General features: G+C 29.5%; 1 protein-coding gene across 1 annotated transcript; it reads left to right on the top strand.

The window, feature by feature from the left end:
* Positions 1 to 8,145: 8,145 nt before the first annotated feature.
* On the top strand, positions 8,146 to 13,793 carry LOC101248507 (adenine phosphoribosyltransferase 4). The gene is made up of 6 exons (XM_004245694.5): positions 8,146 to 8,471; positions 8,589 to 8,699; positions 11,570 to 11,662; positions 12,163 to 12,312; positions 13,118 to 13,176; positions 13,545 to 13,793. The coding sequence occupies exons 1-6, from the start codon at positions 8,390 to 8,392 to the stop codon at positions 13,596 to 13,598; spliced, it is 549 nt and encodes a 182-aa protein (XP_004245742.1). The 5' UTR covers positions 8,146 to 8,389; the 3' UTR covers positions 13,599 to 13,793.
* The last annotated feature ends 1,476 nt before the right edge of the window (positions 13,794 to 15,269 follow it).

Below are 15,269 nucleotides of genomic sequence, written 5' to 3'. Positions count from 1 at the left end.
TCTTTACACTTTTCTTTTTTAAAAATATTAATACAAGTTATTTAGTTGTTTTAAATTTATTTATGTTGTAAGATATAAATTTTTTATTGAATATTTACTTTAATTTACTTGTGTGTTATGATTGACGTGTTTGCAATTTTCAAGACTGATAAAAATAATAATGTATCTTAATATTTATTAATTTGACGTAAACAACTATTTTTATTTTGTTTTATTTTTACCTAAGAGTTGCAACTTAAACCAATAACTTAAATTCAGAACTTCAATGTCATTAATTAATAAATTAAATAAATAAAAGCTAACAGATTATAATATGTGTATAACATTGTATAATTAATGTATATTAACTAGAAAAATACATAAGAGTGTTAGTTCGCACCGGTTTAAATTTCTTGGGCCGGTTCTTTTCTCCTTCCTTACGTATAGTTCATGGACCAACCCTTGTCCTACAATTTAGCCACAAAAAAAAAAAACTACCTATTTTAACCTTGTAGTTCAAATATTTCTATTCAAACATCTCACGACACTAGTTGAAGAGAACCATATAACACATATATGGCATATAGAGTTCCAGGAAAATCCATACGTTTCTAAAATCAATCACTGTAAGATAGTAATATTACGCGTTAACTATTTTTCATCTCTATAACTAAGAAAACATCCATTATCATTTATCATGACATTTCGAATCCACGATAATCGTGAAATTTGAAACTCCATGACATTTTATTTTTTTTAAATACTAGAAGTAAAAGGTGACTACTATTTGTGAATTTTTTTTTCACTATTGAAGGTCCCTATGGGCTAAGGACACTTGATGACAAGAGATAGGAGTACAAAAATGGATGGGGACAAAGAAAATCTAAGTAGTTATCTTACATCAAAGATTTGTTTGTCCCCTAGTTATTAGTGTAAAATAGCTAGCTGCTACAAGACAAATAACAATGGCTTGTACACCTAGGGTTAGGGAGCCCTATTATGTGTCCAAAATATATTGTTCTAAAAAACTCATAAAATAATTAACCTGCCATATTTGGTTAATCAATTATCATAAGTAATTCTGTGTACTCTTGATTGAGCATGAATATTCAATAGTCTATAGTCATGTCTCAAAGATATATAGGTTATAATATTTATACCATGTATATTTAGGTTATGAAGAGTCTTAATCACATGATTAGTTTAATATGGTTATTAATATCTGTTTTCAATTTCAAAATGTGAATCATCTAAGAAATTATATCCAAAATATTTTCTATGTTAATATTAAAATAAAATATTAAAATTATGATTTATAATTTTGAAATTTGAAGGGTGTGCACCTAAAACACCCTTCGCCTGCCTAAGGTGGCTCCGTCCTTGCAATTTAATTACACGTTCGAAAAAATTGTAATCTAAATTTAATTATTCAAATAATGTTTGGATTGAATTTATTAGTTTGAATATTTCGAAATTTCAATTTTGACTTTTAAACCTTTAAGACCGATCATAATAATTAACAATCTCACTTCATTTTAATAGTTTGTTCCTCATAATGTATAACTTTCTACTAATAATAAAGATTTGAGGTCCCTGTGTCTACCATGCTGTATAATTTCATATTAGACACATAAGATATGGATAAAGCTGAATATAAGGCATAAAATTTTCCAGATTTCGGAAGATATCTAAAAAAATCCATTGTACTAAATCTAGATTTAATATCTAATTCAAAATCCATAACTTTTAATTAAAAAATAAATCTGAAGTCCAATTCATTATCTTAATTTCTACTTTATTTTGGTGGTATATTAATATAATTCCAATCCCACACGATTCTATTTAATTTTTCATGCCATTTGACTTTTGTCCTTCACTTGTTCACACTAGTTGAGTTTTTTTTTTTTTTTATAGTTAGTTTCAATTAGTGACATGATTGTCTATAATTCTTCCAAGTTTGTTATACATTGATTGAGATTGAAAGCATTAATCTAACTTTTCTCCACCAATAGCATATCGACACAATCAAGTGATCTTTCGATAAAGTAATTCAATATCACATCGAACTGAAATAAGATTCAAAAACATGTCATATTAATCGTCTTAAATACTATGTAATGCCTCTTAGATATTAAAGTATGGTTATAGCTAAGTCATCATTTATATTGAGTCGCCATATTATAATTATGATTAAGAAAAAAAAAAACATAAACAATATTATACTTTTTTTTTTTTTGGCTTTGGGAAGTGTTGGTTTTTAAGTAGTTTTCTGAAGATTTTTTACTGTTGAAATGAATTAGCCTAGTGTTGAGGTGACATACAAACAAACCTTATATATAATCTCAATCAAATAGGATGGGGCAAAGTTAATGTCAAATAAAAACAGTTAGGATATTGCAATTAGATTTGACTAGTTATGGTCCTAAATTATATCAAAATCTTTCTTTCTTTTCATTAAATCTTTTCGAGATTTTCTTTTAACTCGAGACTTAAATTTGAGACCTACAGTTAACTATGAAAAAATCGAAATTATTATTCCAGTAATTATTTATCAATATCTCATGTCAATTCCCTTAATTAAGCTCAATAATTTGCACTTCTGTTCCTATTTTGTATGTACTGATTTTTATTTTTGTCTCTCGTAATAATGTTTTTTTTGGTAGATAAAGATTTATATATTTTTTTCATTGTAATTATATTATTACAAGTTAAATCAGAATGTAATTTCAGTTTTTAAAGAACTTATGCTCTACTATGCATAAGTTTGATTTGTATATATAAGGCAAAATTAACTATTAACCCATTTAATAAACAAAACATACAACTTTATGAAGAATAAAGCAAAGATTTTGATAGTTGTTACACATACATTTCAGGTTCACATATAGTCCGGAGACTAAAGGGTGAAAAATATTAATAAAATTTTTAAAATGATATGTGAAAATATTTTTACCAAAATAGAGAAATCATTGAGGAAGCAGCAATTTTTCCGCCAAAGTTTTGAAAAATCGCTGCTATAATAGCGACTTCTACATTTATATTTTTTTTTAAAAAAATTAAAACAAATCGCTGCACTTACTGCAATTTACATTAATTTTTTTTTTTAAAATTTTAAAGGAATGCAGCGCTTTACCTAAAAAAAAAAGGTTCAATGAAACTTCTCTTTTAAAAAGTCTCTTACATTTACACCAAAACTAGATAAAAGTCTATACTTTTTTTTTCTTCCAATAATATAAAACTAGCATGAAAAAAAAATAAATTTTCGTTTTAATTTTATTTGACCTATTTCATTTTTTAATCCATTTGAACAAAGAATGACTTTTTCCTTTAATAACTCAGTATTTCTATCTATTTCATCCCCACTTAATTAAAAATTAATTTTTTTAGGTAAATCATTGCTTCTGCGGCAATTTCTTTTAAAATTAAAAAAAAATATACTATATAAATCGATGTAAGTGCAGCGATTTGTTTTAACTTTTTTTTTTAAAAAAAGATGCAAATGTACAAATCGCTGTTAACATTGCATACACTTATTTTATGAATTCAAATTGATGATCATATCTAGAAATAATTAAATTCGCGTGTGCACACTTAATTCCTAATCAAGAATTAAATTGTTTTTTCTGGAAATGTATAATACTTTAACGGCTCTAATTAATCTGATTAAGATTACAAATTTAAAAGTTAGGCAAGATATCACAAGTACTTTAGCAACAAGTTGCAAAGTTGGAATCATAATCACTTACAACAAGAAGAAAACAAAAAATTAATGAGGGGTCAGAAATGCTTTAAAATCTTTCCATAAAATGGGTGCTATTATTTAAAATCAATCTAAAGCATTAGCAATTCTTTCCTTTTAAGTCTAATTTTTCCTTAATGATAATAATTAAATATTTATAATAGATTTGGCAAATTGAAAGGGCCATGCAACTATGCAAGTAAAAAGAGTTAGGCATCATACATTAAATTAGAGTTACATATTAAATGTTGAGGTGAATTTTTTTTCGACGATATCTGACTAAATTCAGATTTGAATTGAAAAGTTTCACACTGAATAATTTGAAGGAAAAAATGTCTAAATATGTCTGAACTTTGATTAAATTGTTGTTATGATATTAAACTTTGGTAAGAACCTTTTATCCCATATATTGCATATTTATAAATAATAATTTGTATACCTTCAAAATATACTATTAAATAGTTCAGGGGTAAAATATCTCGATAAAATTTGGTATCGTAACAGCAATATCGATCAAAGTTAAAGTTCTTTTAGACCTTTTTCCCTAATGTAAAAAAAACGCTCTCTAACAAAGATAATTTTATACCTTAAACCTTATAATTAATAATGAAATTACTTAAATCTTTTTCGTTAGAAGATATGTTATTTTATTCATTTGTATACATAAGTAGGATTAATTTTATTTTATTTTTGACATAGGAAAAAAAAAAGCTGTAAAATAAAACATTTGCACGGAGTATATAGTTATAAAGATTTGAAAGCTACTTATGATGTATGAAGAAAGAGATAGGCACGTTATGGTGCAGTCCTTTTTTTTTCTTTCTTATTTTAATTTATTTTTAAGTGAATTTCCCTAATTACAATCACCACCCCTAAGTTATTAAACAATTATATTTAAACATGCTTTTTTTCGTTAGTACGAGAGATATATTTAAACTTTTTATTTTATTGAGAAACATATTTGAAATAAAAAATAAAGGTTATTAAGTGATATGTATACAATAAATTATACATTAAGAGATGTTTTTGAGTCTTTACAATTTGCGTGAGGAATCGCGATAGCATCTAAATTATCCACCTTAGATTTACAGACTAAAAGGTTGCAACTTAAATCGTCGTATTAAATATAAATAATTCAAATTTTATTATTTCTTTTTGATTATTTGTGGGAGGACATCATGGGATTTTAGGAACTAGTCAAGTGGCTTATTATTACTGGTTATTTTTATCTGTAAAGTCTATGTAAGTAATTATTATGATATTAACAAATCTTTTAGTGAACATCATAGGATTTGAACTTAGCCAAATTCTTGTCTTTTCAAATGTTTCTACTACCGACTTTTTGGATAACAAAGGAGAAAATTAAAGTATTATATAAAAATGCGTATACTATCTAAACTTTTATTTATTATAATAATTCAAAAGAAAATTAAATTTCATTAGATGATTTATGGACTTCTCGACTAGAAATCTTTGTTGGCTTATCCTCCATCGTCTATATAATTTTTTTAAGGATTTATCGTTTTCACTAATATAATTATTTTTAATAGAGTCCAGTTTAATATAATATTTAATTTTTATATCACATATTGTGTATTATTTATATTAACAAAACAGACTTATCATCATCAAATTTAAACGTCTATATACTATATAAAACTTATATTATGTCTATTAAAAAATTTCACATTTCAATAACGATACGAGATTTACGTAAAATAACATATGCATCCCTTCTTTAAAAATTGTGAAAACTAAAAGCCCACTGACCCATCATGTACGTCACATACATATCATTATAACAATGGATAAACCCAAGCTAATTTATATATTAATTTCCCTCTCGTTTACAAGTGTGTAGATAATATCATGATAATGTTCTAACAAAGAAAGTTATAAAATTTTTAGATCAAATTGACATACAAAATTAGTTTTGACAATAACATACAAAGATAAGAGATCTTTAAAAATCTAATGTCACAAAATTGAATCCCTCTTGGTTCTTTGTATCTAAAAAAAGACAAGAATCATGATGATAACATTAAAGAAAACCACAAAACATTAACCAATATACTTTTATTATTATATTCAATTTTTCTCACATCATCTAAAAGAATTGTCAATGTTGATATCTAGTATTTGTTTAAGTTCTATGTTTATCCATCTATTTTTTCTTTTGTGATACGAGGAATTACTTTAAATAATTTATTGATGCTTTTGTACTTTCATCTTAATTTCACATTTATAAAATTTGTTAAACAAAATAAATAGTATTAGCACTACAAGTTTGTGCAATGATTATTGATCAATTATTTTAGATATCCTAAGTGTGAACCTAAAATTTAGTCGATTGCTCTTGTGAGTGCCAAAACGATAGTTGTCTTATAAATTGAATTATTATTATTATTATTATCTATAATATATTGCTAAAGGGACTAATTGTTTTCAATTTATAAGATTATGGGATCTGAAGTGGGATATAATTATTTCTAAAATATACATTAGAAAATGTTCTCACCCTTGCTTGAAGAGTAACTACTTTTTTTTTTGATCTTTGCATTATTAAATTTGAATTCGCATGATAAAATTCAACATTAAAAATTAAATCCTCCTAATAAAAATAATTCTATACTCAAAACTTACAAATTGAAATAGAATATTCATATTCATTTTATTACAATATTTTGATTATTATCAAAACATATCTAAACGAACTATCATTATGAAATTCTTTTGCCATATATGCAGAATACTTATTATTTCTTTTCAAATTACTTCATAAATGCACACGCTAACACTACAATAAAAATGACCATTAGCGGTAGTTAATTCTTGATTGCCGCTAAATACGTACTTTTAGCGACAATTGTCATTCTTTGTATATGTCCCCAAAATCTTTAGCGATATTGGTTCTATATAGTGGCACTTAACTAATGCGTGTAAAGACTTTACCACTCTTTATTAATATTAATATTTAATACCGCTAAAAATTATTTTTATTATAATGTAATAACTAAGAAGTATATTAATTAATTCATCCGTCTAAATTTACTTATTCGGTTTGAAAAATAATAGATAATTATATCACTTTATATTTATTAGTTTGATCTTTATTATCAAATACTAATTATTTCTAATTCATTCTCTAACAAGTGAAAGATGATTTGTAATTGCTTAATATAATATAATAAAATCAATATTTTATTTATTACATTTTTCAGAAATATACGAAGTCAATTCATAAGTTTTCGTCAAATCTCCACTAAGTTTTTATTTTGAAATGGGACTTTAAAATCAAATTTCAACACAAAATTGGATGATAGTTGAAATACTACTCTCAAACAAAGAATTTTTGTTATTAAATTAGAACTTATACTTGTTTACTTAAATTAATTTACAAACTAATCAAATAATATCATATCATTATTGTGGTGTCAAAGTCTTCAATTGGGACAGTTCAATTGTCATTATAGTATTATTAATAAAATCTCAATATCATAAGTTTGAATATTGCTTAAAAATAAATAAAAAGTATTCTAGTATAATATTAAATTTTTTGACACATTTTATACATTATCAATTAGTTTAACATAAATTATTGTTCCTAACTTTCTACCTTAAAAATATTTCAATAGATGAATAATTTTTTTGTGTTTTTAATAAGATATTTCAATAAATAAAAGAAAAATCATTAAAAAAAGTGTTTTTTGATTTATAAGTTGAGATGCGAAATTAATCAATTAAGAAATAAGCGGCGAAAATATATATATAAAAAATGATTCTAACATTTTTATTTTAATTCCTTTGTCCTTAATCAGATATTCTCAAAACAAATAAAAGATCCTTAAAAAGGTGCTTTCCTATATTAGTGGTCCGAGACATGGAATTAATCGGATCCAAAAAAACAAATGGCAAATTGGATTACCAAAACAAAAAAAAAATAACTTTTTCATTTTAATTTCTTCGTCTTTAACTAGATATTTCAAAAACAAAAAGAATTCGAGACATGAAATTAGTTTGATCCAAAAACAAACAAACAAAAACTCCTCAAAAAGAGTGTTATTCTAGGTTCGAAACATGGAATTAGTTGAATTCAATAACAAGTAGCGGAAATAAATTTTCTTAAAAAAAGAAACAAAAAAGTACCATATTTTAATTTCTTCATTCTTAACAAGATATTCCAAAAACAAAAAAGAAATTCCTTAAAAAGTATTTTTCGATTAGCCGAAACACGAAATTACTCTGATCTAAAAACAAAAAGCAGAAATAAACTTTTTTAAAAAGACCATTTTTTTTTTCAATTTCTTCATTCTCAATTAGATATTTCAAAACAAACAAAAAAGAATCCTAAAAAAAAGTGTTATTTTTAGGTTAGACACGTGGAATTATTTAGATTCAAAAACAAATAGCGAAAATAATTTTATTTAAAAAAATAAAAGGAAAAAGACCCAACTTCTTTATTTCAATTTCTTTTTAACCCCCAAAAGAACTGAAAAGCCACCTCCTATAAAAACCCTTCTTCTTTATTCATTCCCCTCCCCTGTCCTCTTTACTTCATTTTCACTGTTATTTTCGGCCAAAAACTCAAAAATCTTCAGTTGCCGGAGCTAGAAACAGAGGAGAAAAGCTTTTTCATTTTCTTCACTGAATTTATTTGTATCCAAAAGGGCAATGTCAGCTTGCAAAGGTCAAGATCCACGTATCCATGCTATACAGTCTACAATTCGTGTTGTCCCTAATTTCCCCAAACCAGGTGTTTTCTCTATCTTTTCCCTTTTATTTAACTGAGTATGGATAATGGGTCGACCCCAAATTAGATAAAGTTTTAATCTTTGTTGTTAAACTTCTGTGGGTTTTGAAATTTATACAGGGATAATGTTTCAAGATATAACTACTCTGTTACTGGATCCAAAAGCCTTCAAAGATACAATTGATTTATTTGTGGAACGGTACAGAGACAAAAGCATCTCAGTTGTTGCTGGTAAGCACTCCGCATTCTTAGCTGCAGATTGCTTTCAACAACCAGAAAAATGGGATTATAAAATAGAAAATAAAAAAATAAAAAAGCCCCATCCTTTTAAAAAAAATATATTATATGCATTTCTGGTGGCCCACATATAACTCAAGAACTTGTAATGTATGTATTGATATATGTATATATGTTGTCTTTTGCAAAGTTTACTTTTTTATTAGTTAATCTTGTTTGTGTATGGAGGTGGTGGTGAGGTGGGGTACTGGTGAAGCTAGAAATTTAGTTTAAGTGTGTTCAACATTTTATATATACATATGAAAAATAATTTTTGATTTATATATAGAGTATAATTTTTTGATGAAGGGTGTGTTACTACATGTGGCTACCCTACTGGGTGGGTTGAGGGTGGTGGTGTTTACAGTGTTGTGGGGGCCTCTGAAATGCTTTTGTGGGCAATGTGGGAGTTACTGTTTAATCCTTTCTTTATTGAAGTCATTTGAGTGTTTTGAGTTATTTAACTATGAAAGGTAGCTAGTGGGTAATGTTATTGATGACTTTCTGTGAAGAACAAAATGTCAATCATTTAGAGCGTTCAATGGGGCATGTGCTGGAGTCCCATTTGGATTTTGGGTCTAGGGGTGGCCTAGGTGGTGGTGGTGGTTGGTAATGGATAATAATATTGGTGAAATATGGGCGCGGACCCATTAGCTTTTGGTGTTTCCTGTTCCTTTTTCTTCACCCCTTGTGTTTGTACAGAGATATTCACTCCTAGTTGAATTCTTTTTCCCTCTCAATGGATGATGCAATAACACTCTCTTTTGTGTGCTATTGATTATGACTAGAGATATTGCTTGATGGAATTGTTTATTGAGGACAGAGTCCACTACAATGAGTAGGTTCTTTGTCCTTTTCATTGTGATTGGTGCATGATGTATGGTGGCTGGTTTGAGCTATACTATGACTTGGGAGACTTCTTGAACATTATAATAAAGTCGGAAATGAGCAGTGTGCACCTTGTTCATAACTTTCCGTTGTCATATGTTTCCAGGCTACCTTGTCCTATACTAGTGATTAAAAATGATTTTGATGAAATATCCGATGAATGATTCTGAGACTCTAAAGTAATATCAGAGTAGTTGGACAAGTTAATAGGTTGCTGAGTGCTGAATAGTGAACAAAATGTGAGGAGATTCACCAAACCTGATGGTTTTATTTAAATAGTATAGTCAAGGGGGTTGGCAGTGTAGTGTTTTTTTATGCATACACCCTAATTAGTAACTATAGTATTCTGTTACTATATGGGAGTAGTCTATCATTCTACCATCTTTCTTTGCCTTCTCATTTTTTTAGGATATCATGATTTAAGATACAAAACTTACTATGTTAGATGATTTATGAATATCTGGTGATTTTGTGTTTTATCAACCACTGGCTGTACTATATATCCCACTAAGTGTATCAAGCTATAAGGTAAAGCCATGTCAATGTTTCCTGGAATTTTAAGTCGGACCAAACCATGTCTCAATTGTGGTAGTCCGAACTGAAGATCTTATGTCTGGCCAATGATATTTATTTCTATTTATTACTCATCTGGTTTGAAATCTTTGTCCTGGCTTGTTTATGGTTCCACCTGTGACCTGCCATTTTCTTCTGTCGGACCAAACCACCTGGCATTTGATTTTTCTGCATTTGCTGTTTTTTTCTCACCACCACACATATTAAGAGTCTCCTCTAAACCTTATTCTTCTTTTCTTTTTTCTGGTTGTGTATGGCCATATGAGAGAGTGGATTAAAAGAGACTGAAGAGATAGGAACATGTTAGCCTATAATCAGTAGGTGTTCCATGTGGATACAAATAGTGGACTGCAACTGCAATTTGTAAAAACTGCTGGTGTCCTATTCAGAGCAATACAGTGCCTTGGAAAAAGAAGAAAAGAAGTATGAGAGGTGGATTATAGATAAAGCAGTGGGTACCTATAAGTCGAAATTATGCATCTATACATTATAAAATTACAGGCTGGCTAGTGAAAGCAGCATCTTGCATCAAAAGATTTGTTGTTTCCAAAAAGACTAGGGATGTGAATGGGTGATTTTGCTTGCACCAAACAAGGAAATGATCTGAATGTATAAGGTACAAAAAGACTTTACCTTAACATTCTATGGACAGTATAGCCTCATTAATTACATGAGCATCCCCTCGTGCAGTTTCTGCCATACAATTGTACTAGCTGTGAATATCAAGTGATATGCAGACCACTTGTGGCAATGTTTGAAGTATGTAGGGTCCTGTGAGGGGTTTGGAGAAGATAGAACAGAGATCATCCTGATGGTTTTCTCTTCTCATCAGGATATAGTAATCAAATTACTGTAAGGGCTTCCCATGCCAAAAAAGCTTCTTTAGTGGCTTGATCCTCGTTTTTTTTTGAAAGAGTCTTACTGGTGAGGTCCTGATGTTATCTTACGTGCTTTAATTCTATCCAGCACATGGGAAAATAGAATCAGATCTGGAGATGGATAACAACTAGCAAGTGTCAAGCCTGCTTTATGACCTTTTACACTTATTATCTTAAAAGGTCTATCAGTTGCTTATTCTCAACTTGCATAGAGGATTTTGACTATCGTTCTTATATTTAATTGCTTTTGTCATATTATTGATTTATTGTTGTGTCCTCTCTTTGTGGACTTCTATTCCTCAAAATGAAGCATTTCTTTTATTATGTTGTTTATCTTGGAGTGGCCTAATGTTGTAGCCCTTTGCTATGTTATTCCCATACTATTATAAATTTGTAATCAATACTCTGTTGAGTAACTTGCAAATATTATTTCTTTATCATCTTTTATCTGAATCGATCTCAACATTATTGCTTCAATATTTCCAGGAATAGAGGCTCGAGGATTCATATTTGGTCCACCAATTGCTTTGGCGATAGGGGCAAAATTTGTCCCTTTGAGAAAACCAAACAAATTGCCAGGTATATTTTCATGCTTGCGACAACCTTCTTGGAATAATGACATCTCTTTGTCACGTGCGCCTTTTTACTAGAATAAGTTGATGGGTTGGATGGCCAAGTGTGTTAGTGACATTGATCAGACCATGATGGTGAAACTATAAAGGTTGACCTTTTGTCTACTATGGCTGCTAGGAAGGACCAGTTTCTGGAAACACATTGATATCTGATTTTCCTTACCTGTAAACGAAGTTACTCGACACATTTTTGAGAATTGGAATTCTGCTATGGAAGTATTTAAATCCCGATGTTTGATTCAAATGATGTTTCATCTAGGGGGCAAAAGGAGGAAGATAACCCATTGTTCCCTTTTCTCTCTCCCATATACATATCTACACTGAAGAATGCTTCTGAAAACAGTGAACTCATCATGTTCGTTTAGTATGAGTGCATTCTATTGACACCATTAAATACTAATTATCATCTCACTTTTTCAATGTTACCATGTCTTTAAATGACTGCAGGTAAAGTTTTCAAACAAGAGTATGACTTGGAATATGGAAGTGATTGTCTTGAGATGCATATTGAAGCAGTAGAAGCTGGTGAGCGAGCTTTGGTGGTTGATGATCTAATTGCTACTGGTGGCACTGTTTCTGCAGCTATGAATTTACTTGGTAAACATTTTTATGATTCTCTTCATGTGGATAAAACTCTAGACCATGAAACTTCGAATGGCATTCAACTAATTCAAATGAATGTGCACAATAGAACAACATGTACATATACTGCGGAATATACAATTGAATAACGCTATAGCACTAGAGCAAGATATTGCTAGGCAATTTTCAATAGGATCTAAAAGGAGCTTCAGTTGCTTAATTCTGGTGTGGGGCAAGGCAACAGTCCCCTATACTATGGTCTGGAATTTGCATCAATTAATGGCATCATAGCTAGGACTCTAGATTAACTTTGTGTTTGTTCTGTATTCCTTAAGAGAGGCATATAGTATGCGAGTAGTTGATGGTTTATCTCTTAGCACGTCTTAAAACTGTTGTAGAATATAAGTTTAAATTCCTATGAGATTCGGCATCGGTTTTAATACTTCATATATCAAATTTAGGATTGTATTTTCAGTTGGGAATGCTTTGAAGAATAAGTGATTTTGATGTAAGGATGTGACATCGTATAATATAATAATTTCTCCCAAGCTTCTGCATAACTACACATGACATCCCCAGCTCTGCTTTCTCTTTAATACTAGCTGTTCTGGCACAACCTGTTGGTATAGATATGTGTCTACTAACCTAAACCACAAGCGCACTTTTGATGGTTCAATGTCATATAACGTGTTTGTCTTCTCATGATAAATTGTCTCCAGGATTCGTATCATCACATCCCAACAATGCCCTATGTCTTGCACTTACAATTTATGGTTATTAGTATCTAAGCAGCTAGTTGAATAAAATTGTTCTTTTGCAGAGCGTGCTGGCGCAGAAGTGGTTGAATGTGCATGTGTGATTGAAATACCAGAACTAAAGGTGCATCTTATGCTCTTCCTCTGATCAGCAATGTATTGGTTAACTTGCTTGGTCATCAGGTTACAATGTGAAATATTCAGGACTACGTGATTAGAACATATCTTTTCTTGCCAAAAATACTTTCAAGGGAAGATCTTGGCGAAGACTAGATCAGAATTACTCGTGAACTAACTGCCCGTCTTTCCAAATTCCTTGGCAAGTTGGTGAATAGTTAAACATTAGTGTACCAAAACCTATCTTTTTACACACGGAGAACCAAAGTTATGGTAGCGTCCTCCTGATGCATGATTCGTCCTCTCATTTTCTTATACCTGGGAAGCTATTTCTGGCTTGTGTTCTTCTCTAAGATAACTTTGTTGTTGTTGCAGGGTAAGGAGAAGTTGAATGGCAAGCCATTGTATGTGCTGGTGGAGTATCGGTAGTATCTGCAGACCAATTATGTTTATTGTTATAACAAACTGTACATTAGAGGGCGCTATTATTGGCCAACTTGTCTGGGTTATTTATCTTTTCATTCTTCATTATGTGTAGTGAATTTTGAAAAAAAGGCCTCTTTGGTTTATGTGGAGAACTCATTCACGAGCTAAGGTGAAGAAAAATGGATTGTTCATTAGAAATTTATCATCCCTTCTATTTCGTGTAATCCCACAAAGTGGTGTTTGGGGGATACGTGAATGTACACATACCATATCCCCTTCAGATGCAGAGAGATGTACGGCTATTGATAGATCCTCGGCTCAATAAAAAATTAAGAGATAGTATGTTTTAAATGATCGTAGAGCTATAATTTAAAACTTTTTAAAATATTAAGGCAATTTAATGAACAAATTATCAACCAAACAATTACTACACTGATCAAATTAAGAATTTATGGCACCTACATTTATTTATTAATTTTCATAAATTTTGAAAACTAAACGAAGAGACTGGAAAACTGGTCAAAGTAGGAAGGAGAGAAAACGACCATTTTTAACTTAAGGCGTAACTGGCGCAAACATATTTATAATAAATATACATTATATCGTTCGTTCAAATAATTTGTACTAGGGTAAGATTTACGTACATCACATCCTTGGCTAGAAGTGAGGATAATAATTTTATCCTTCAACCACACGTGAAGGATCAGGGCGGAGCAAGGTAAGATTAATGGGATTCTATCCTTCAACCACATGTGAAGGATCAGGGCGGAGCAAAGTAAGATTAATGGGCCATCTGAATCTCATTCAACGAAAAATTATATTTTTTTTAATGTATGATTAGAATTATTTTGTATGTATAGGCGAAGTTAGACCTCGCTTAACTTTTTCGTGTATTTACTCTTTGAATTCAAATACAGAATGTCTTAACCAATTGAACTACCCTTGACCTCAATTTTGTTTATGGTAGTATTCAACTATATGTAATAAATTCAGTTAACATCATAATGGAAAAAAGAGAAGATAACATCTCATATTTTGCTTCTCTACTTTGTTGACGATAAACTCAAAGAATAATATATAATTAGCAATCGACTCAAAGAATCATATATTATATATGAGCAAGCCAAGTTAGAAAGAATTCACATTAGATGCCTTACAAATAAATCCATAATATTTGTCTTCTATATAATTTTTTAAATCAGACGATGGAGACATCCTCAAATTATATTGTGTACAAATATATTTCTTGTGATCGTTATTCACTAAAAAAATGAAGTATTACTATAAGAAAATAGGTTTTAGAAAATTCCATCGTATCGATTAGTAGTTGAAATGTCTAATTTATAGCAATTTGAACATTGTTTTCATTAAGGCCACCAAACAAACATGCTTAGAAGCAATCAAATCAATTTCCTAATATTAACAACTTTGATCAACAAGCAAACATTGTTCCTTGAAAATTACTTGACATCATAACAACTAGCTTTCATCTCTTTTTTAATTAGTTATAGAAACTATAAACTTTGTTACAATTTGTCTTTTCTAAAAAAAAAAAATCATTTTGAAATTTAAAAGTTGATATGGTGTTAGTTGAAATTGAATGACAGCTCTGAGTGTGGATTTTAATTCTGTCTTTTCTATACCCAATATATTGGAAGGAATCATGTGTAATTA

Source organism: Solanum lycopersicum, chromosome 8, assembly GCF_036512215.1.
Source record: "Solanum lycopersicum chromosome 8, SLM_r2.1".
In the NCBI taxonomy this organism is placed as follows: Eukaryota; Viridiplantae; Streptophyta; class Magnoliopsida; order Solanales; family Solanaceae; genus Solanum; species Solanum lycopersicum.
Note: the sequence above shows the minus strand (reverse complement) of the source record. Positions and strands in the feature narration are given on the sequence as shown.